At 44.3% G+C, this 24,445-nt stretch overlaps 1 protein-coding gene across 1 annotated transcript in view; it reads left to right on the forward strand.

Moving 5' to 3' along the window:
* Positions 1–23,949, forward strand: part of dcc (DCC netrin 1 receptor) — a 1,002,879-nt gene extending 978,930 nt beyond the window's left edge. The window contains exons 27-29 of the mRNA XM_072252112.1: positions 860–1,078; positions 21,511–21,650; positions 23,860–23,949. Coding sequence (XP_072108213.1) covers positions 860–1,078; positions 21,511–21,650; positions 23,860–23,949 — 449 coding nt within the window. The remainder of the gene's footprint in view (positions 1–859; positions 1,079–21,510; positions 21,651–23,859) is intronic.
* The last annotated feature ends 496 nt before the right edge of the window (positions 23,950–24,445 follow it).

A 24,445-nucleotide genomic window follows, 5' to 3' on the forward strand; every position in this document is an offset into this window, starting at 1 on the left:
TCATGGGAGAAAGGGAAGGAGGAAGGGCAGCATAGGGAAGCGATAGGCAAGTGAAGAAAGAGAAGAGTTAAGAAGGGAGTCAGAGGAGGGAATGGAAGAAGGGGTTCGAGGAGTTACCGGAAGTTGGATAAATCAATGGTCATGCTATCAGTTTGGAGGCTACCCAGATGGAATAGGAGGTGTTACTCCTTTAACTCCTCATTGTGGCAGTAGAAGAGTCCATGGACCAACATGTCGGAATGGGTCAGGCAATATCTATGGAAAGAGCTCTGGGACTCTTTAACAGGGGTAACATGTACAAAATGCTGAAGGAAGTCTGCAAACCAGGCAGCATCTGTGGAAAGGAATAAACAGTTGGTGTATCAGATCAGGGCAGGCTCTCTCCACAGATGTTCTCTAACTGATTTGGTCTTTCAACATTTTCAGTAGTCTTGATAAAGAAGAGCTCCAAACTGGAGCTTGGAATTGTTTTCCCATAGATTACTCTCTTCAGGCTGATGTCTCACCATCTTGCAGTGCCATGGTAGTGGAGCGTTTAGCACAATGCTATTACAGCACGTAGTATCCGTGCTCGGAGTTCAATTCCAGCATTTCCCATGAACGTGTGGGTTTCCCCTGGGTGCTCCAGTTTTCTCCCGCAGTCTGAAGGCACAGGTTAATTAGCCATTGTAAATTGCCCTGTGATTAGGCTAGGGTTAAAGAGGAGGGTTACTGTGCAGTGGCAGCTCATTGGACCAGAAGGGCTTGTCCCACACCGTATCTCTAAATAAATTAATTAATGAAATTCTGTTTTTTAAAATTTGTTTGCTGCTGTTCCTATTACACAGTGTAACTTGGTTCATCCTTTGGTTTCTCAAAGCCATGAGCGAAGTTCAAACAACGCATCTCCAACAGCCTGCCGTGTTAACTCAAACACAACCCGAGCATTCTTCAGGGGAGGAGGCCCCAAGCAGAACGATTCCTACAGCGTGCGTCCGCCCCACTCATCCTCTGCGCAGTTTCGCAAACCCCCTGCTACCCCCGCCCATGACTGCAATGGAGCCCAAAGTCCCCTACACACCCCTTCTCTCTCAACCAGGTGAGTGGATATCAGTCTTCTGTTTGTAAACTGACATTGATTGAGTTGATAGTTCATTGCAAAAGGGATCGATTTAAACACAAGAGATTCTGTAGATGCTGGAAATCCAGAGCAACACACACAAAGTTCTGGAGGAACTCAGCAGGTCTGGCGGTATCTATGGAGGCGAATATACAGTCAATGTTTCGGGCCGAACCCCTTCATCAGGACTGGAAAGGAAGTGGGGAGAAGCCAGAGTAAGATGGTGGGGGGAGGAGAAGAAAGACAAGCTTGTAGGTAATAGGTGAGAGCAGTTGAGGAGGACGTCAGGTGGGTGGGGGAAGGGGTAATAGAGTGAGAATCTGGGAGGTGATAGGTGGAAGAGGTAAAGGGCTGAAGAAGAAGGATTCTGATAGGAGAGGACAGTTGACCATGGGAGAAAGAGAAGGAGGAGGGTCAGCAGAGTACATGAGGAAAAGGGAAGGTATGCAGGTGCAGGTCAAAGGGACTAGGCAGAATGATACTTTAGCACAGACTAAAAGGACCAAAGGGCCTGTTTCTAAGCTGAAATGCTCTATAACTCTATGACTAGGTGAACATTGTGATTACAGGTGAGTTCAGCATTTAAATTAGTCAGTGGATGAAGGAACATTTTAAAGATATATTTCGCCTGACTGACTCAGAAGACTGCATAAGATGATTTACGAGTAGTTCAGATCAGATCAGAACAACCTGTGACCAGGCAGTGATATTTTACAATCCAGCATGAATATTTCAGCGTCTGTAGAATCTCATGTCCCAACCTCTTATTTCTCTGATCTCTTACTGTCGGTATGTTTACGAAAGGATTGTTCATTCCTCCTCCTGATACAAGCTGACTTAATCACGTGACTTCTTTTTGCAGCTTGAGTTGCTTTTGCCTTCCCTAACCTTTGGCAGAAAATCTCAGATGTAATTTAATCAATCTGGATTGGTCTCGGATATAAGTAACATAAAGATTCAGGGTAATTGTGAAGGAAACATAATGGTACAGGTGCATGTTGATGAGATGAGACAAAATAATTGTTCAGCACAGACTAGATGGGCTGAAGAGCTGTTTCTGTGCTGCAGTACTCTGATTTGAATTATCGTGACACAGTAGAGCAGCAATTAGCACAACCACTTTACAGTGCCAGCGATCACTGACTGATACACAAACACGAGGAAATCTGCGATACTGGAATTTCTAGCAACACACATAAAGGTTGCTGGTGAACGCAGCAGGCCAGGCAGCATCTCTAGGAAGAGGTACAGTCGTCATTTCGGGCCGAGACCCTTCGTCAGGACTAACTGAAAGAAGAGCTAGTAAGAGATTTGAAAGTGGGAGGGGGAGGGGGAGATCCAAAATGATAGGAGAAGACAGGAGGGGGAGGGATGGAGCCAAGAGCTGGACAGGTGATTGGCAAAAGGGATATGAGAGGATCATGGGACAGGAGGCCAAGAGCGAAAGAAAGGGGGAGGGGGGAAAGCCCAGAGGATGGGCAATAACGGATGGGGTACGAGGGGGAGGTGGGGCATTGATGGAAGTTAGAGAAGTCAATGTTCATGCCATCAGGTTGGAGGCTACCCAGACGGAATATAAGGTGTTGTTCCTCCAACCTGAATGTGGCTTCATCTTTACAGTAGAGAAGGCCGTGGATAGACATATCAGAATGGGGATGGGACATGGAATTAAAGCGTGTGGTCACTGGGAGTTCCTGCTTTCTCTGGCAGACAGAGCGTAGGTGTTCAGTGAAACGGTCTCCCAGTCTGCGTCGGGTCTCGCCAATATATAGAAGCCCGCATTGGGAGCATCGGACACAGTATATCACCCTAACCAACTCACAGGTGAAGTGTTGCCTCACCTGGAAGGACTGTCTGGGGCCCTGAATGGTAGTGAGGGAGGAAGTGTAGGGGCATGTGTAGCACTTGTTCCACTTACAAGGATAAGTGCCGGGAGGGAGATCGGTGGGGAGGGACGAATGGACAAGGGAGTCGCGTAGGGAGCAATCACTGTGGAAAATGGGGGGCAGGGGGAGGGAAATGTGTGCTTATTGGTGGGATCCCATTGGAGGTGGTGGAAGTTACGAAGAATTATAAGTTGGACCCGGAGGCTGGTGGGGTGGTAGGTGAGGACAAGGGGAACCCTATTCCTAGTGGAGTGGCAGGAGGTTGGGGTGAGAGCAGATGTGCATGATCACTGACTGGGCTCCAGTTCTCTCTGTAAGGAGTTTGTACTTTCTTCACGTGACTAGGTGGGTTTCCACCGAGCGCTCTAGTTTCCTATTGCTAGGATGTATTCTGGAGTGAGGGTATATAGCAAATATTAATTTCAGTAGCAACTGATCCTCAGATGTGAATATGGATTGTAAATTGAATTTAAAATGCAGCTCTGAACAGTAGTCTTCCTGGAGCTGCAGACTGGGGCTGATTACATAGGAAGCATGCATTCACTTGATATCTGCACATGCACAAATTCAAAGTCAGACAATGTTGATTACTATTCACTTTGGGTGTCTGGAGTGTGGGTGGGAAGAAGAAGGTGTTCGAAAATTATATGTAATTGGCACCAGAAGTGTGGCAATCCCTGCAGGCTTCCCTGGCGTAGTCATTGGACTGTGTTGGTCATTGACACAAAATGTTGCATTTCACTTTATCTTTTGATGTACATGTGGCAAATATAGCTCGTCTTGTCTTTAAAAGAGTATCTGTTGAGTTGGAATCCATATAATTTGTGGAAGTAATGACTCAGTGTACTTCATCTAAATGCAGACTAAACAAACATTTATCTCAGACTGTCACTGTGGGTCAGCTGGAAGACAGGCGCAGTTTCAACTTGCCAGCTATGTTATCAATTTGATGGAAAAGACTTCATCCATCAAACATTACTAAGTACAGCCAGACAGAGATTCATCTGTGCAATCCATAGAGGAGGCAGGAGACTGGGCAGAGAGGGAAAATGAATCAGCCATGATGAAATGGTGGAGCAGACTCAATGGGCCTAATGGCTTAATTCTCCTCCTACAGTGTATCTCATGATAATAATATTCTTCTCTCTAGTTACTCCAAATGAGTAAGCCACCTGCCCATGGTATGGTGTCTCTCTTACAAGTGGAATGTGGACAACACACTCAAAATGCTGGAGAAACTCAGCAGTCAGGCAGCACATGTACAGATGAATGAACAGTCGATGTTTCAGGATGCGACCCTTCATCAGGACTGGAAAGGAAAGATTGAATGATTGAATTCATGCCTCAGTTTGAGAGGGAAAAGCATAAGTCACATGTATCAGTATAGCTATGGAATGAATGGTTGGCCAGTGGGAAATTCCAGAGGTGCTAGACAATACGGTGCCCCCTCCCCCTAGTCTCATTGGGTCTCACCACCTCTTTCTCTCCTGCAACAGGCAAGAAATTGTTTAATTTTAAAACAAAAAAATCAACGTCTTGTGTCCAAGTGTTTACATTGTTAGCTGCTATGTCTTCATTTGTGTGCAGTTTTTCATTGATTCTTGTACTTACTGAGTGCCTACAAGAAAATGAATCAGAGTGTGACATATACATACTCTGATAATGAAGTTACATTGAACTTTGAGTCATATTACTGACATTGACAATTCAGAAGCAGCCACTGGAAGCTAGCAGAGACCTACCACCAGAGACCCTAAAGAGTCTACAGACACTGGAAATTATTACCATTCAGATTCTGATACTGTAGAATGCAGCAAAACCCACAAAATGCAGGGGGATCTCAGCAGCCCATGCAGCATTTATGGAGAGGAATGGTAATTAGAATCAGGTTTATTATCACGGACATGTGTCCTGAAATTTGTTTTGTGGCAGCAGTACAATGCAAGACATTAAAATTACTATAAATCACAAATCATGCATCACACAATTTGCAAGTGTCTTCAGTGACATACCAAATCTTCTCAAGCTCCTAATGAAGGAAAGCCTTCATGATTATCATAAGACCATAAGACAAAGGAGCAGAAGTCGGCCATTTGGCCCATCGAGTCTGCTCCGCCATTTTATCATGAGCTGATCCATTCTCCCATTTAGTCCCACTCCCCCGCCTTCTCACCATAACCTTTGATGCCATGGCTACTCAGATACCCATCAATCTCTGCCTTAAATACACCCAATGACTTGACCACCATGGCAACAAATTCCACAGATTCACCACAAATTTCACAGATTACATCAGTGTGTTGGGTCCAGGATAGATTCTCTGAGGTGATGATGCCCAGAAACTTGAACCATCAACATTTTGGGCTGGCCCCCTTCAGCAGAGAGCTATCAACATCCAGAAGCCCTGGCCAGCTGTGTTTGGCCATAGTTCCATTTGCAGTATCTTACCCTGGAGGCAAGAAGTTATAGTTTAGGAAATGAAACACAAAAGTTCTGTGTGATACTTAACGTTCTGCTCAGAGGGAAAGCTTTACATTGCCTTTGTCGACTATGTTCTGCTGATATTTATCAGTGCCTTATCTACACTCAGTGGCCATTTTATTAGGTACCTCCTGTTTCTAATAAAGTAGTCACTGAGTCTGTGTGTGTGTGTGTGTGTGTATATGGCTTTCTGCTGCTGTAGTCCATCCACTTCAAGGTTTGATGTGTTATACATTCAGAGATGCTCTTCTGCACACCACTGTTGTAACACATTAGTTGAGTTACTGTCACCTTCTGGTCAGCTTGAACCAGTCCGGCCAACTTCCTCCAACCTCTCCCATTAACAGACATTTTTGACCACAGAATTGCCGCTCTCTGTTTTCCTCACCATTCTCTGTAAACTCTGGAGACTGTTGTGCATGAACATCAGCAATTTCTGAGATACTCAAACCACCCCATCTGGCACCAACAATCATTCCACATTCAAAGTCACTTAGTCCAATTTAGATTATGAGGACACACAGTCCTCTTTTATTGTCATTTAGTAATGCGTGCATTAAGAAATGATACAATATTCCTGCGATATGATATCACAGAAACACAGGACAGACCAAGACCGAAAAATTAACAAAAAACACATAATTATAACATATAGTTACAACAGTGCAACAATACCATAACTTGATGAAGAACAGGCCATGACACAGTAAAAAAATTTCAAAGTCTCTCGAATGTCCCACATCTTCCATAGACGGGAGAAGGGAAGAAAACTCTCCCTGCCATGCCCGACCACAGTCCGACTCTGAGTCGTTCGAAAACTTCGAGCCTCCGATCAGCCCTCCGACACCGAGTACCAAGCACCAAGCACCATCTCTATCTGAACACTTCAACCTCAGCCTCAGTTGCCAGCAGCAGACAAAGCTGGGGATGCTGGGGCCTTCCCTCCGGAAGATTCTCGATCGTGCAGTAACAGCGGCTGCGAACCGGCATTTCGGAAATTTCTCCAGATGTTCCTCTGTGCTTTCACGTCTGCCTCCATCAAATCAGAATTGTCCAGGGCCCCTATTTAACAGATACAATATCATTTCACCGGAGAGCTGCGTCGCGCTGCCATCTTCTCCTCCTGCTGCCACCTTCTCCCCCATTCTGATGTTTGGGCAGTCTGAGCAAGTGAATCGCTTGACCATGTCTGCATGATTTGATTCATTGAGCTGCTGCCGCATGATTGGCTGATAGCTATTTGCATTAATGAGCAGGTGTACCTATTAAAGTGGCCACTGAGTAGCCACAGACATTAGAGGAGGAGGGCAGTGCATCTTAACGTGGATAATAATCTGGTGTACGTCAAGGGAATGTATATTAAATAGTCATTTACCTTATGCTGACAGTCTGATAGACGAGACAGCACCACCAGCACAAGAGCTCTCTGTGTGCAGGTTTTCACTTTACCTTTCTTTTATCAGTATGTGCTGTTCTTCCAATATCACGGTAATTTCGGAAAGCCCTCCACTCCATAGCAATCTTTCATCAATCGATATGTCAGCAAGTACGACAGGGCTAAAAGGCACTTCACAGCACTGCAGAATTGAGTTTGATTTTTTTTGTCGCACCTCACAAACTGCATAATGGTCCAAAACTTCTCAACAGAAGCTCAATCGAATAAGTAGGTAATTGATCTGTGTTAGCCTTACTTGTCAGAGCGTTCTGCATTCCTGAAAATTAGCTCTATTCTTTCTGCCGGGTCCCAGCAGAACTGTCAACAGTAAAGGGATTAAGGAAATATATTAAAACCATGACAACATATCAGAGAATCTGTCCTTTACAAAGAAGGCAAGACAGCAGCACCTCTACTTTCTTAGAAGTTTCCATAGGTTCAGCATGTCATCTAAAACTTTGACTAGCTTCTATAGATGTACAGTGAAGAGAAGCTTGACTGCTTGCATCATGCCCAGGAACAAAAAAGCCTACAGAAATTTGTGTACACAGCCCAGTCCATCACAGGTAAAACCCTCCACACCACTGGGCACATCTACAAGGAGGGCTACCACAAGAAAGCAGACCTCCATCATTAAGGACCCCCATCACCCAGGCCATGCTCTCTTCTCATTGCTGCCATCAGAAAGAAGGTACAGGAGCCTCAGGACTCACATTACCAGGTTCAGGAACAGTTATTACATCTGACCCACCAGGCTCCAGAACTGACATTGATAACTTCACTCACCTCAATACTCAACTGATTCCATTAACCTATGGACTTGCTTTCAAGGACTCTACAACTCATGTTCTCAGTGTTATTTATTTCCGGTTTTGAATTATCTACTTTTGCACATTAGTTGTTTGACAGCCTTTGTGTGTAGTTTTTCATTGATTCTATTGCATTTCTTTCTTCTACTGTGAATGCCCATAAAAAATGAACCTCCAGGTATTATATGATGACATATACATAATTTGATAATAAATTTACTTTGAAACACTCTCCTAACATTTCAGAGGCTGTTCTCTGACCTTTCTGAACCTTGACAATATAGATGAAACATAAGTCTGTACTTACTTTGCTTTACTTTATATAGTACTTTATTGTCGCCAAAAAATTGATACTAGAACATACAATCATCACAGCGATATTTGATTCTGCACTTCCCGCTCCCTGGCGTACAAATCGATAGTAAATATTAAAAATTAAATTATAAATCATAAATAGAAAATAGAAAATGGAAAGTAAGGTAGTGCAAAAAAACCGAGAGGCAGGTCCGGATATTTGGAGGGTATGGCCCAGATTCGGGTCAGGATCCGTTCAGCAGTCTTATCACAGTTGGAAAGAAGCTGTTCCCAAATCTGGCCGAACAAGTCTTCAAGCTCCTGAGCCTTCTCCCGGAGGGAAGAGGGACGAAAAGTGTGTTGGCTGGGTGGGTCGCATCCTTGATTATCCTGGCAGCACTGCTCCGACAGCATGCGGTATAAAGTGAGTCCAAGGACGGAAGATTGGTTTGTGTGATGTGCTGCGCCATGTTCACAATCTTCTGCAGCTTCTTCCGGTCTTGGACAGGACAACTTCCATACCAGGTTGTGATGCACCTTAGAAGAATGCTTTCTACGGTGCACCTATATCTTTACCTTAGTCCTTGTGATATAGCTTTAGCTTGAGAAAGAATTTATCTGAAAAATGGTCCTGGCCTGAAACGTCGACTGTTTATTCATTTCCATGGGTGCTGCCTGACCTACTGAGTTGCTTCAGCATTTTGTGTGTGTTGCTCTGGATTTCCAGCATCGGCAGACTTTCTTGTGTTTAAAGGATTGATCTAATTCCCCCTCATAAATGAAACCCCTCCATGCCGGGTAACATCCTGTAAAGCTCCTCTGCATCCTCTCCAGGAATGTCACAGTTTTCCTATGGTACACTGAACAGAACTGTATGCAGGCCCCCTTGCAACATTGCTTGCTCACTGGTAAGGCACCCGATTTTGGAGCACTCACCTGTTTATCTATATTCCCAAAGAGTATGTCCAATACCAATTCATAACACATACTCCATAGCAAAAACATAAATCTCTTTGTTTTTTTTTCTTCTTAATTGAGTCTCACTACAAAGACATTACTGATAAAGTCCACGGTTATTACATAAACTATTAACGCAATGCTATTGCGACTCCGGGCATCAGAGTTCGGATTTCAGTTCTGCTGCTGTCTGTAAGGGGTTTGTACATTCTCCCCATGACTGCCAGGTACTCTGGCTTCCTCCCGCATTCCAAAGACATCCCAGTTAGAAGGTTAGTTCGTCATTGTAAATTGTCTGTGATTAATCATCATAATGTTCCATATGGTATGACCTAGGTAATCATGATTGTTCTGAGCAAATTTTTCTATAGAAGTGGTTTGCCATTGCCACCTTCTGGGCAGTGTCTTTACAGGACAGATGACCCCGGCCATTATCAATACTCTTCAGAGATTGTCTGCCTGGCGTCAATGGTCGCATAACCAGGACTTGTGATCTGCACCAGCTGCTCATATGACCATCCAACACCTGCTCCCATTGCTTCATGTGACCCTGATCAGGGGGATAAGCAGGTGCTACACCTTGCCCAAGGGGAATATTCAGGCTAGTGGAGGGAAGGCGTGACTTTGGAAGAGACTATCTCCACCCCATCTCCCACATGTGATTAAGCTTGGGTTAAGTAGTTTGGTTTCTTAGGCGGTGCGACTCTAAGGGCCTGAAGGGTCTGTTCCCCGGTTTATCGCTAAATAAATAATAATAAATAAACATATGAAACAGGAGGGAACTAAAGTAGGCTTTGAGCCTGCTCCACCAATTGTCAGCATCATCTCCCACCTCAGTAACATTTTCTGGCATTATTCCCAAGTCCCTTTGTTCCCTTCCTGCTCAGAAAAGGCAGGTACAGTAGCGTGACAGTTAGCATAAAGCTATTACAGTGAACTGGGCTGAATTCCCACCATTGCCTATAAGGAGTTTAAATGTTCTCTCCTTGACTGTCTCTGTTTCCTCCCACATTTCCAAATACAGTAGATATGGGTTAGTGGGTTAATTGGAATTAGGTGACGTGAGCTTGTGGCACCAGTAGGGCCTGTTATCATGCTGTACCTCTAAGTAAGAATATAAGACCAGAGCAGATTTCACCACTCGGCCCATTCAGTCTGTTCTGGCATTCCATCAGAGCTGATTTATATCCCTCTCACCCCATTCTCCTGCTTTCTCTCCATAACCATTTTTTGCCCTGACTCACCAAGAACCTATCAATCTCCCATTTAAATACACTCAGTAACTTGGCCTCCACAGCTGATTGCGTCAATGAATTCCACAGATTCACCACCCTCTGCTAAAGAAATTCCTTCTCATCTCTGTTCCAAATTGAACTCCCTCTATTCTGAGACTTTGCCTTCTGGTCTAGACGCACCCCCCCCCCCCCACCAAAGGAAACATCCTCTTCACATCCACTCTGTCTGGGCCTTTCAATATTTGATAAATTTCCATGAGATCCTCCCTCATTCTTTTAAATGGTCCTCATATATTAATTCTTGCATTTCCGGAATCATTCTGTATCTCTTGCTTTCAGATTATATGGTGATTACCCAGTAACTTCATTTCGTGTACAATTAAACCTGTGAACCAAATGCCCAATATGTTGACTCCACCTGCTCTTCTTGCTGGTCTCCAGGGTCCCGAGCATGTCTGGCAAGGTCCGACTAAACCTCTTTGGCTGGGGATCACCCTGTGGGTGATAGGACATGGTCGTCGACTTCTCAACTCCAAGCATGCCCAGTAACTCACGGACGAGTCTGCTCTCGAAATCCCGTCCCTTATCACTATGTATTCACCTGGGAAGGCCATAATAAATGAAATACTTCTCCCATAACAGTTTTGCCACCGTAGACGCCCTCTGGTCCTTGGGAGGAAAAGCCTGAGCATATCTGGTGTAGTGATCCATGATGACTAAGACATTCGCCGTGTTGCTGGAATTGGGTTCTATTGACAGTAAATCCATACACACCAGGTCCAGAGGCCCCGCACCCTGCAAGTGAGACAAGGGAGCTGCCCGCATAGGCAGTGCCTTCCGTCGTATGCATCGAATGCGTGACTTGTAGTATTCTTCGACCTCCGACTTCATTCAGGGCCAATAAAACTGGTCTCTGAGAAATTCATAGGTCTTTTCCACCCCCAAATGTCCAGAATCATCATGAAGTGATTTCCATGCCATCCTCCGATACGGGCAGAACCAGCTGGCAACACTGGGGTCGGTCTGGGTGTGACATGACCCGGTATAAGATCTGGTTCTTCAACTCCAACCGAGGCCATTCTTGTAGTAATGGAGGCACCGACGCATGTTTCATCCTCTCAGTCTGAGCCATATCTCCCTTTTTGACTACTGCCCAAATGGTACCAATGCCTGGATCATCTCGCTGAGCAGCACAACAAAAGATGGAGGGGGGTGCGTCTTACAAGACTCTCAGAGGTCCCACGCAATCAGGTCATGGGACTGGGCACCCCGGCTATCTGGTCCATTCTTAACTGATCCACCTCAGCTGCCTGAATGACCCCTCTGCACTGCAAGCAATTCAGCTGCCTCTCTAGCCGAAAAATAAAAGCAGAAAGCTTCTCCCCCTTCTCCTGACACATGTTCTGAAACCCCACCAGGCACTCCATTAGGCTTCCTGTCGGGACAAGAGCATTGCCCAGTGCTTGCATGCAATTGACAGCTGTCACTACCGGATATTTCAACCTGACAGCTCTCACAATGTCTGCAGCCCGCCCATTCAAACTTTCAACCAATCTCTGTCACTTTACGTCATCAGAGTACTGTCACTCATCTAACAACTGAGAGGTCCGCTCCGCCAAGTCTCATACCCCTCCTCCCCCTTAGGGGTGGGCATTATTCCAGAGAATAGGTGGAGCCTGCCACAGCTGGGACTTTGAATCTGATTTTTCCATGTATTCACCAGAGGAGTAAGGGTGGATATTAACTTAGAATTCTCACTCTTCACTGGGGGACGTGGACTAATTAGACATTCCAAATCTGACCACTGTTTCCCCTCACTCCTCAAAAATGAGAGAACCCTGTCTTTGAAATTTCCACCCCAGCTACTGCTACCTCAGCACTGGTCTGCATTAAAACGAGAGCTGCACCCACCATTTTATCAAACCTCCGCCCACAATCACAACTTTAACAGTACTTAACAGGCGAATTAACAATTCATCCAGAGTACAAATATCTGCCCCACTGGTTCGTTGCTCTGGGTAAACACACAGCATCCAACGGAATCAATCCCGGATGAGCCCCCAAAATTGTAACTCTTGCTTCGGCTAGCAGCTTAAATAAGTGGGTGATAGCCTCTGGCCCGGCCAAACTTAAGAAATCTCATTTGGGTGGATGCTGTGTGATGTGTCCTCTGTTACAAATCAGTACCCTGAAATAACAAACAGTGCACAATACGCAATTAAACGATTAAGCTTTATAATTCTTACTTTGACTATATGGTTAGTAAAGAAAACGGAAAAAATGAAAAAGGGCCCACTCTTATGAAACAGAATTTTACGCGAAGTTGGAGCTCACTGATAAGCTGGTCGTCCATCATCGACCTCCTTCAATCGTCGCTGCCCTTCAGACCCTCGCTCAAAATCCACTCTGTCCGGCGGTCTACCAACTCTCTCTATTCGCGTCTTCTCTCCTCATCTCTCCCCAGCAAAAGACCGCGAATATCTCTCTTCCAGACTCACAAGAAAGAACAACAGCATTCTAAACCCCGTTATCTCTACTCATAACCCAAACATTGCTGCTACAAAGAAGCCATTACATTATCAGTGAAATCTTACAGCATGTTACAGTTTTCTTGGCCATCTTCAGACCCCCTTCAAAGTCAGCACATCCTTTCTTAGATAGGGGGCCCAAGATCGCTTACAATACTCCCAAGTGTGGTCTATTCAACGTCTCATAAAGCCTCAGCATTACATTCCTACTTTTATAATCTAGTCCTCTTGAAATGAAAGCTAGCATTGCATTTGCCTTCCTTGCCACTATCTCAACCTACAAGTTAACCTTTAGGTAATCCTACACAAGGTCTCTCAGCTCTCTTTGCTCCTCTAATTTTTAAATTTTCTCCCTGTATACAAAATAGTCTACACCTTTATTCCTTCTAGCAAAGTGTATGACCATATAGTTCCTGACGCTATATTCCATCTGCCACCCCTTTGACAATTCTCCCTATCTGTCCACCTGTCCCTCCATCTATCTTTGTATCATCTGAAAATTTAGCCAGAAAGCCATCAATCCCACCATATAATTTGTTGTCATATAACCTGAAAAGAAGCTGTCCAAACAATGACCCCTGCTGAATACTAGTCACTGGCAGCCAATCAGAATATGCCTTCTTTATTCCGACACTTTGCTTCCTGCCAGTCAGCCATTCTTCTATCCATGCTAGTACGTTTCTTGTAATATAACATGTTCTATCTTATTAAGCAACGTCATGTGTGGTGCCTTTTCAAAGGCCTTTTGAAAATCCAAGTATATAACATCCACTGACTCTGCTTTGTCTGTTATTTCCCCAAAGAATTCCACCAGATTTGTCAGACAAGATTTCCAATTAAGGAAATCATGCTGACTTTGGCTTACTTTATCATCAGCCTCCAAGTATCATAAAATCTCATCCTTATTAATGGATTCCAACATCTTCCCAATCACTGAAGTCATAGAAGCATAGAAAAACTACAGCACAATAGAGGCCCTTTGGCTCACAATGCTGTGCCAAACATGTACGTACTTTAGAAATTACCTGGGGTTACCCATAGCCCTCTATTTTTCTAAGCTCCACGTACCTATCCACGAGTCTCTTAAAAGACCCTATCATATCCGCCTCTACCACTGTCGTCGGCAGCCCATTCCACGCACTCAGCACTCTCTGCATAAAAAACTTACCCCTGTCATCTCCTCTGTACCTACTTCCAAGCACCTTAAACCTGTGCCCTCTCATGTTAGCCATTTCAGTCCTGAGAAAAAGCCTCTGACTATCCACATGATCAATGCCCCTCATCATCTTATACACAAGATGGCCAATAATTTCCTTTCTTCTACTTCCTACACTGCTTAAAGAGTTCAGTGCCATTTGCTGTTTTCCAAACCTCTGGAACCATTTCAGAATCTAGTGATTCATGAAAGAGTCTTACTAATGCCTCCACAATCTCTTCAACTACCCCTTTCAGAACACTGGGGTGTAGTCCATCTGGTTCAGATGACTTACTGCCTTAGAACTTTCAGCTTCCCAAGCACCTTCTCCATAGTAATAGCAACCACACTCACTCTGCCGCTGATGTATCTATCCTGTGACTTCTGAATTGCTGTTCTACTCATCATTCTTGCTAGTGTCCCCTTTCAATCAACTTTGACCAGCTCCTTTCTCATCCCTCTGTAATCCCATTTACTCCACAGTAATTCTGATACATATGACTTTACCTTCTTCCTCTCAAACCGCAGGGTGAATTCTATCATATTATGATCACCGCCTACCAAGGTTTCCTTTACCTTGAACTCTCTAATCAAATCTGCTTAATTACACAACACCCAAACCAGAACTGCCATTCCCCTAATGGCTCAACCACAAGCTGCTCTAAATAGCCAACTCTTAGGCATTCTACAAATTTCCTCTCTTGGAATCCAGCATCAATCTGATTTTCCCAATCTGCCTACATATTGAAATCCCCCATGACTATTGTAAAATTGCCTTTCTTACATTTTTTTTCTATTTCTCATTAAAATTTACATCCCACATCCTGGCTATTGTTTGGAGGTCTGTTGGTGTCTTTCACCCTTGCAGTTTCGTCACTCTACCCCCTAAAGCATTCTACATCTGCTGATACTATGTTATCTCTTCATAAGGATTTGATTTCATTTTTTACCAATAGAGCCACCGCACCCCTCTGCCTACCTGCCTGTTTTTTCGATACATGGTGTATCATTGGATGTCTATGACCTTCGTTCAGCCACGTCTCAGTGATGCCCACAATGTCATATTTGCCAACGCCTAACTGCACTACAATATCATCTACCTTATTCCGTATACTCATGCATTAAAAAAACACTTTTAGTCCTATATTCATCATACTTCTTGATTTTGCCCCCAAGTTACACTTCATCTCATCCCACTAACTGCACTTTTGCCCTATCATCTGGCTGTCCATCCTGACACTCTCACTATACACTGCCTTGACTTGTATACCAATTGTGTCTACTCAGATCTATCACTCCGGTTTTTCAGTCCCTACCAAATGAGTTTAACCCCTCCCCAAAAGCGCTTGCAAACCTGCCCAATGGATAATAGTCCCCTCTGAGACAGCCTGGACCTGAACACTTGGGAGGCAACGTAACATCCTGGCTTCTCTTTCACATCAACAGTATCTCCTAGAGGAACTCAGCAGCTCAGGCAGCATCCATGGAAAAGATCGGTCGACGTTTCAGGCCGGAACCCTTCGTCAGGACTGAAGAGGGAAGGGGAAGAGGCCCTATAAAGAAGGTGGGGGGAGTGTGGGAAGGGGAAGGTTGGAAGGTTCCGCTTCCAAGGGGAAGAGGCCGCACCGGATGCAATAGATGATCCCAACAGACTCACAAGTGAAGTGTTGCCTCACTTGGAAGGACTGTTTGGGGCCCTGAATGGTGGCAAGAGAGGAGGTGTAGGGACAGGTGTAGCACTTGCGCTTACAGGGATAAGTGCCAGGTGGGAGATCCGTGGGGTGGGACTTGTGAACCAGGGAGTCGCGGAGGGACTGATCCCTGCGGAAGGCGGAGAGGGGTGGAGAGGGAAATCCGTCCCCACGGATACTAAGCACATCTTTCCCTCTCAAGGGATATACTTGTTACTGAGGGGAATGGCCACAGGGGAACCCTGCACTGACTGCTAACACCCTTTACTTCTTTGGTAGTCTCCCATCTACTATCTGAAGTATGCACTCTGGGTGTGACCACCTCAGTAAAAGAATTAATCTATGAAGTTTTCAGCCTCCGGACAGTTTTGAGTACATTCAGCTCCATACACAAAATGCTGGAGGAGCTCAGCAGGCCAGGTTTCACCTGTGGAAAAGAGTACAGTCGATATTTCAGCTGAGACCCTTCCTCTTCATCTTGTTGAGTCCTGATGAAGGGTCTCGGTCCAAAATCTCAACTGTACTCTTTTCCATAGATTCTGCCCGGCCTGCTGAGTTCCTCCAGCATTTTGTGTGTGTTGCTCGGATTTCCAGCATCTGCAGATTTTCTCTTGGTTGTGATTGGACATCCACCTCCAGCTCCAGTTTCTTGACCTTGTCAGTCTGGAGCTGAAGCTGCGTGCACTTCCTGCGGATGTAGTCGTCAGGGAGACCATTAGAAATCCCCTATATCACGGGAGGAGCATTTCATTGTCTGAACTACCATCCTGCCAACGCTTGTTATGTCTTTAACTTCTCAAACTTAAGTTCTAGTCTGTGCCTGTTCTCGCCTAAACCTGTTGAGCCAAAGCCTGACCATTCTAACATTGTCCACTTACACAATGATCAGTCTAACACAATAAATTAAAAATATCTATTCATCTCACCTTTGGATGAACACAGTGATAAAGCTTTCACTGTTGATGAACGAAAAGCAAAATATGTCAAATTGGGATGGTGAATTACTTGGAGGGGAATTGCAAATTATAGTCACTCCATGCATCTGTTGTCATTGTCTTCAAGTTGCTAACTTATCAGTGTTGCCATGGAAACTTTCATTACACACTGTAAACTCAAGAGATTCTGCAGATGCTGAAAAGCTTGAGCAATGCATGCAAAATGCTGAAGGTCAGGCAACATCTATCGAGGGAAATAATCATTCGATATTTCAAGTCAAAGCCCTTCATCAGAACTGGAAATAGAAGAAGGGGGAGGAAGAGAGGACCATCATCTCCCTTTAGTTCATCTCCCTGCTTCTCACATGATTCTCTCTCCCCCACCCAGTCACCTTCCCCCTCACCTGGCTTCACCTATCACCTTCTAGCTTGTCCTCCTTCCTCTCCTCCCACCTTCTTATTCTGGCTTCTTTCCCCTTCTCTTCCAGTACTGATGAAAGGTTTCAGCCTGAAACATCAACTGGTTATTCCTCTCCGTTATGCCTATTCCTGTCTATCCATTTGGAATTGGATTTGGTTTTGGAATTGGAGTTGATTTATTATTGTCACATGTGCTAAGATACCATGAAATACTTTTTCTTGCCTCCTGTTTATACCTATAAAAATATTACATTGTGCATTAAGGTAGAACAAGGTAAAACAATAACAGAATGCAGAATGATGTGTAACAGGTACAGAGAAAATTTATTATCAAAGTACATACATGACACCATACACAACCCTGAGATTCATTTTCTTGCAGGTATTCACAGTTTCTGCCGAGGCAGTTAATCTGATCAACGATTCCATTTGGCCACCCCCACCCCCTCAATCTATTGTCTCCTTCACTGCACTGCACTGTAAAACTTTTAAACAAGTTTTTATATTGCTGTTTTATTTGTAAGTACATGCTGGTATTTATGCATTTCTGCATATTTTATTCCATATATGTATTTTACCCACTAACTTCAAACTCTTAAACTTCCAGCCCATATCCTAAATCCTCTCATTTTATTGAAATCTGATGACGGGTGGCGGGATGGAGATAAGTCCACCTCGTACCAATGGAGGTGTAAGGTGATCCGTCCCTCAACTGGCCTGCAGGTCACACTTGGGCAAGGTATAGCTCCTGCTTATCTCCCCAATCAGTTTCATGTGAAGCCAAGGGAGCAGGTGGTGGATGGTCGTATGAGCAACTGGTACATATCACAAATTCTGGTTAGGCGACTACTGACTCCAGGAGACAATCTCCAATTTTCTCTGTACTACTTCAGTCTTATCTGTGATCAATACCTCTTATCATCTTGTACATCCCTCAAAATCACATAGAGTCATAGAGAAACACAGCAGGGAAACAGGGCTTTTGGCTCAAAGTAGTCCACGCCGAAACCATTTAAACTGCCCATTCTCATCAACCTGCACCAGGACCATTGCTCTCCATACCCCTACCACCAATGTACCTATCCAACTTCTCTTAAACATTGAAGTCAAGCTCACATGTACCACCTGTGCTGGCAGCTCATTCCACACTCTCATGATCCACTGAGTGAAGAAGTTTCCCCTCATGTTCCCCTTAAACTTCTCACCTTTCACCCTTAACACATGACCTCTGGTTGTAGTCCCACCCAACTTCAGTGGAAAAAGCTTGCTTGCATTTTCCCTATCCATACCCCCTTATAATTTTGTATACATCTATCAGACCTTCTCTCAATCTTCTACATTATAAGGAATACAATCCTAACCTATTCAATATTTCCGTATAACTCAGGTCTTCCAAACCTGGCAACATCCTCGTAAATTTTCTCTGCACTCTTTCAACCTCGTTTACGTCTTTCCTGTAGGTAGGTGACCAAAGGTGCACACAGTACTCCAAATTAGGCCTCACCAACATCTTACACAATGTCAACATAACATCTCATCTTCTGTACTCAATACGTTGATTTATGAAGGCCAATGTGCCAAAAGCCTTCTTTGCAAACCTATCTACCTATGACGCCACTTTCAACGAATTATGGGCCTGTATTATTCCCAATTCCCTTTGTCCTAACACATTCCTCAGTGCTCTACCATTCACTGTGTAAGACCTACCCTGGTTGATCCTAGTGAAGTACAAAACCTTGTGTTTGTCTGCATTAAATTCAGTCTGCCATTTTTCAACCTCTATTTCCAGCTAATGCAGACCTCTCTGCAAGCCATGATAGCCTTCCTAACTGTCTACTGCACCCCCAGTCTTGGTGTCATCCGCAAGTTTGTTGATCCAGTTAACCACATTATTATCCAGATCATTGATATAGATGACAAACAGTAAAGGACCCAGCACCAATCCCAGTGGCACACCACTAGTCACAGGACTCCAGTCAGAAAGTCAAATCTCTATGACCACCCTCTGGCTTCTCCGCAAAGTCAATGTCTAATCCAATTTACTATCTCATCCTGAATGCCAAGCGACTGAATCTTCTTGACCAGCCTCCCATGCAGGACCTTGTCAAGTGCCTTATTAAAGTCTATGTGGACAACATCCACTGCCTTGCCCTCATCCACTTTCCTGGTAAGAGTGTTGACAATGGCAGGAATCATCCATCTTCTCAAGATACTACCCAATGGCAAACCACTTCTGTAGAAAAAGATGCCAAGAACTCTCATGGTCATGGAAAGACCATGATCGCCCCCAGCATACAACACGGGACATAGCAAACGAATGACGAACGATGAGAGGATGCGGTTCCTGCTGTCTACCCTGTCATACTTCTCATGACGCTATGTTCCTCCACTCTAGGGAGAATAAACCAAGTCTTGCTAATCCTGCTTCATAAATGAAACACTCCATCCCAGTTACCATCCTGTGAAGCTCCTCTCCAGTGATACCACACCTTTCCATTTATGGTTTGTTCTGGTAGCCAGTTTGTCACCAGATAGTCCTGGTTCCCCAACCATTGGCAAGGTGCTCCACTCCCGGCGGCCTTGGGCTCGGCCTGAGTGTCGAAGGCATCCTGCTGATTCTTGCACCCAGTGTCCTTGCAGGAGCCCATGTTACCTGTGTTTGCTGCTGCAGCTGCCTGCCGGCTCATCTCAAAGAGTGGACATGGGTACAGGTTCAAGAGTGGAGTGACCATCAGCCACCTCCTGTAAACGGATGACATCAAGCTGTCTGCCAGAAATGGAAGAGACATTGACTCACTAATCCACCTGACAAGGGTGTAGTGAGGTAGTGTTCATGGGTTCAATGTCCATCCAGAAATCTGATGGTTGAGAGGAAGAAGCTGTTCCTGAATCATTGAGTGTGTATCTTCAGGCTCCTCAACTTTCAGTCTGATGGTAGCAATGAGAAAAGGGCATGTTCGAGGTGATGGGGGTCCTTAATGAGGGATGCTGCCTTTTTGAGGCATTGCTCCTAGAACTTCGAACTCCGACATCTCGAGCTGCAATAGCTTCCCACTAATTGCTACGCAACTGTGGCACCTATACTTTTGTATTTGATACCCCAAAGGGCCAGGATTCCTTGCATTTCCTTTATATTATCTACCTATAGTGGCGACTTTAAGCATCTGTGGACTTTAATCAGTTCACTTCTCCTCACCACCCTTTCTCTGCTACCTGGTAAATTCAGACACCAACAGAATCAACAAACTCATTCGTAAGGCCAGTGATGTTGTGGGGATGGAACTGGACTCTCTGACGGTGGTGTCTGAAAAGAGGATGCTGTCTAAGTTGCATGCCATCTTGGACAATGTCTCCCATCCACTACATAATGTACTGGGTGGGCACAGGAGTACATTCAGCCAGAGACTCATTCCACCGAGATGCAACACAGAGCGTCATAGGAAGTCATTCCTGCCTGTGGCCATCAAACTTTACAACTCCTCCCTTGGAGGCTCAGACACCCTGAGACAATAGGCTGGTCCTGGACTTATTTCATAATTTCCTGGCATAATTTACATATTACTATTTAACTATTTATGGTTTTATTACTATTTAATTATTTATGGTGCAACTGTAACGAAAACCAATTTCCCCTGGGATCAATAAAGTATGACTATGACTATGACTATGAAATTCACACTGCATAAAAAACAATGTGTCAAACTGTACACTCAAAGCATGTGCAAATGTGTTGACGCGTTAAAAGTCTGTTTGACTGCCTTCATGTTTAAAGAGAACTTCAAAAGGCATGAGTGTTATCCTCAAATAAGCTTACTTGTAAAACTTTAATTGAAAACACATGCATCCTTCATGTCTTTTTTTCATATTCTGTGGCCCAGGGAGACAGACAAGAGCCATCATCCTGTTTCCCAGAAGGAAGGAAATTGATAGAGATTTTCTCTTGAATATAAATATTCTGTGCTGTTGTATCCTGCTGAGACCCAGGAGCAATAGAAGGCATTGCAAACCAGTCTGAAAATAACAACAGCAATCCAGACTGTCAGGGTAAAAGCTTCAACGTTGACATGTCCCCTCAGTAGGGGATCGGAGGTGGAAAGGGTCAAGAAACTTTAAATTCCTTGGCAATACTATACCTGAAGATTTGTCCCAGGTCCAAAATGTAAGTGCCATCACAAAAATACGCACGCCGGGGCCTCTACTTTCTTGGAAGTTTGAAAGATTCAGCATGTCACTTTGACAAATTTCTAGAGAGGCACAATAGAGGGTATTCTTACTGTTTGCTTCACGGCCTGGTATGGAAACACCAGAGCCCAAGAAAGCATTGATGAAGGGTCTCTGCCTGAAACATTCGCTCTTTATTCCCCTCCGTAGATGCTGCCTGACCTGCTGAGTTCCTCCAGCATTTTGTGTGTGGTTGGTTTGTATTTATTATCTGATGCTACAGTATATACCTGTGATGTTGCTGCAGGTACGTTTTTCATTGCACCTCTGCATATCTATAATTACATCTATGGCAATAAACTTTGACTTTAACTCTGGTCACAGGTTCCAATCTCTCGCTGAGTCACGGTAAGACAGCCTCACTGGGATTGGCCGGGAAAGCAAGGTCACCGCTGCTTCCTGTCTCTGTCCCCACAGCCCCGGAGGTCACAGAGGAGAACAACAGGACAGAGGAGCAATCTAATGTAAGGTCAATAGAGTTGGTTACATTTTGAAATCAAAACTTCTGATGGTGGAGGCACAAAATATGATTGTTCTGTCACATACTGGCTGTATTTTCCCTTCAGGGAGATTATCGCTGGTATCAATGAAGTTAATAGACTGGTAGCTCGATGACAATTCTCTGCTGTTAAGTTATATGGAGAATCAAATTTTGTGGTAAGGTTGAGCAGGAATCATGTACGTGCAGTTTCCAGCTGCAAATTAACACAACAGGCAAAATATCAATTGGAGTTCGTATTTCTGCTTCAAACACATTTTAGACATATATAAAATGTAAAGTCCACAGAGTCATGGAGCACTACAGTATAGAAACAGGCTTTTTGGACCATCTGGACCATGCCGAACTGTTATTCTGCCTGGTCACATCAACTTGCACCTGGACCATCACCCTCAATACCCCTCTCATCCATGTACCTATCCAAATTACACCTTTCATCCTTAACCCATGAGCTCTGGTTGTAGACCCACCTAACCTCAATGGGAAAAGCCTGCTTGCAATTACCCTATCTAAACTCCTCAGAATTGTGTATACTTCTATAAAATCACAGCTCCAAAGAATAAAGTCCTGTGATTTTATTCACAGGACTTTCCTATTCGACCTTTCCCTATAATTCAGGTCCTCATCCCAGCAGCATCCTTGTAAATTTCCCCTGCACCCTTTCAATCTTTCCTGTAGGTAGGTGACTTGAACTGCACACAATACTCCAAATTAGACTTCATACAATTTCAACATAACATCCCAACTCCTGTACTCAATACTTTGATTTATGAAGGCCAAAGTGCCAAGAGCTTTCGTTATCTGCCTGTGATGCCACTTGCAAGGAATTATGGATCTGTATTCCATTTAATAACCTAACCAATTACAAGGACATTTGGATTTGACTCAGGATTAGTTTAGAATTGTGCAAAGTCACCATCATTAGCAAGTGGTCTCCGTGTTACCTTATGTTAGATTTGCCTTCATTGTGGCATTGCCACAGTTATTGCCCTTGGCTGAATGCCCTTGTATTTGAGTGGCTTGCCAATGCAGGGGGGCAGTTAAGACTCAGTCACATTGCCAGTTTGGAGTTACATATCCAGTACATTAAACAAGATAATGACAAAATAATTGCCTCCCTTATGGGCATTGGTAAGCTGAGAGGTTTCCCAACCTGCAGCATTAAGGTTACTGTTGCTGGCATTCACATTCAAATTCCCAGCTCTTTTGCAGGGTTTTAAATTGCATCTCTGAATTGTTGCTCCAGGCCTCTGGATTGCTAGTCTGGTAAACTAGTCATTATGCCACCATACCCCCTCATGTTTCATAGTATCATAGAGCTCTACAGCACAGAAACAGGCCTTTTGGCCCATCTAGTCCATGCCAAACTGTTAATTCTGCCTAGTCCCATCGACCCATACCTTGTACTTATCCAAGCTTCTCTTAAGTATTCCAATCAAACCCGTACCCACCACATTTGCTGGCAGCACATTCTACACTCTCACCACCTGAAACAGCCCCTTCAGTGATCTAGTCCGTGCTGAAACCTACTCTGCCTTTCTTTATAACTCAGGTCCTCAAGCCTCAACATCATTCTTGTAAATTTTCTCTGTACTTTTTCAAACTTATCTGTCATCTGTGCCTCTTATCATCTTCTACACCCCTCATAGTCACTTATTTTACATAAAACATTATAGTGAGGTAACTGAAAATGTATCTTAGAAAAACAGGATACAGTACTACACGGCAGTTTACAACTTTGGTAAATTGTACAACACTATTACAGCTCAGGGTGTTAGAGTTCAGAGTTCAGTCCCAATGCCTTCCATAAATGTGAGGATTTAGGATAAGGGCTAGAAGTTTAAGAGTTTGAAGTTAAATGTCGATATGGAATAACATGTGCAGAAATACATAAATGCCAGCACCTACTTGCAATGTAAACAACATTATAAAAAGTGGTTTAAAGCATGGCTTGAAGGGGAAGATGGGCTTATTTCATGCGGTAGCTCTAAATAAATAAATAAATTTCAATTCACAACTTGAAAGGTGATAAGTCAGTCATGAGGTATGTTATTAACCAAGTTTTGAACAGAGCTGGAAGCTTTAAGAGCCCTTGAAGTGAAACTGTTTTGTATTTTCCATACTTCAGAATGTATGCATGATATAAAATATGGCTGTCATGTCTCTTCATTCAGGTTTATGAGCAGAATGACTTGAGTGAGCAAATGGCCAGTCTGGAAGGCTTAATGAAGCAGCTGAATGCTATCACAGGCTCAGCGTTCTAAACTCCATCACTACCTGCTAGAGATATGTCCACCAGGAGTCAGGTAGCATGCCAGTATTTACGTACTCACCTTGGGGCACCCAAAGTGCCCCCCTCCTCTTCAGCAACTTTCAGGTCAAGCAAGGAAATGCCTCGAAGGGACATTGTTCATCTCGTCAACCATTCCATTGCTCATCTGTATATACCACACTGTCTTCCGGTCACACACTGGGATTTTGTTCATGCCTCGTTCAGTATTTCAATGTCAGTTCACCAAGGCAGCTTAATCAGAGAAGGTACAAGCCTGGCTGGCACAAGGAAGGGAGGTGGGATGGAGGGGGGGGGGGGGGGAGGGGGAACGCAGTTTGAAGGTTGGTGGTGAGGGGTGGGTGTGATGCGGGACGGAGGGGTGGGAAGTTTGGTGAGAATGCCCCGACTCTGTCACGGACAAATCCTTCTTCTGCCTCTAAGGCGAGAATGTAAATGTAGAATAGTCTTTGTGAACACCCTCCCTCCAG

Source organism: Mobula birostris, chromosome 3 (genome assembly GCF_030028105.1).
Source record: "Mobula birostris isolate sMobBir1 chromosome 3, sMobBir1.hap1, whole genome shotgun sequence".
Taxonomy (NCBI): Eukaryota; Metazoa; Chordata; class Chondrichthyes; order Myliobatiformes; family Myliobatidae; genus Mobula; species Mobula birostris.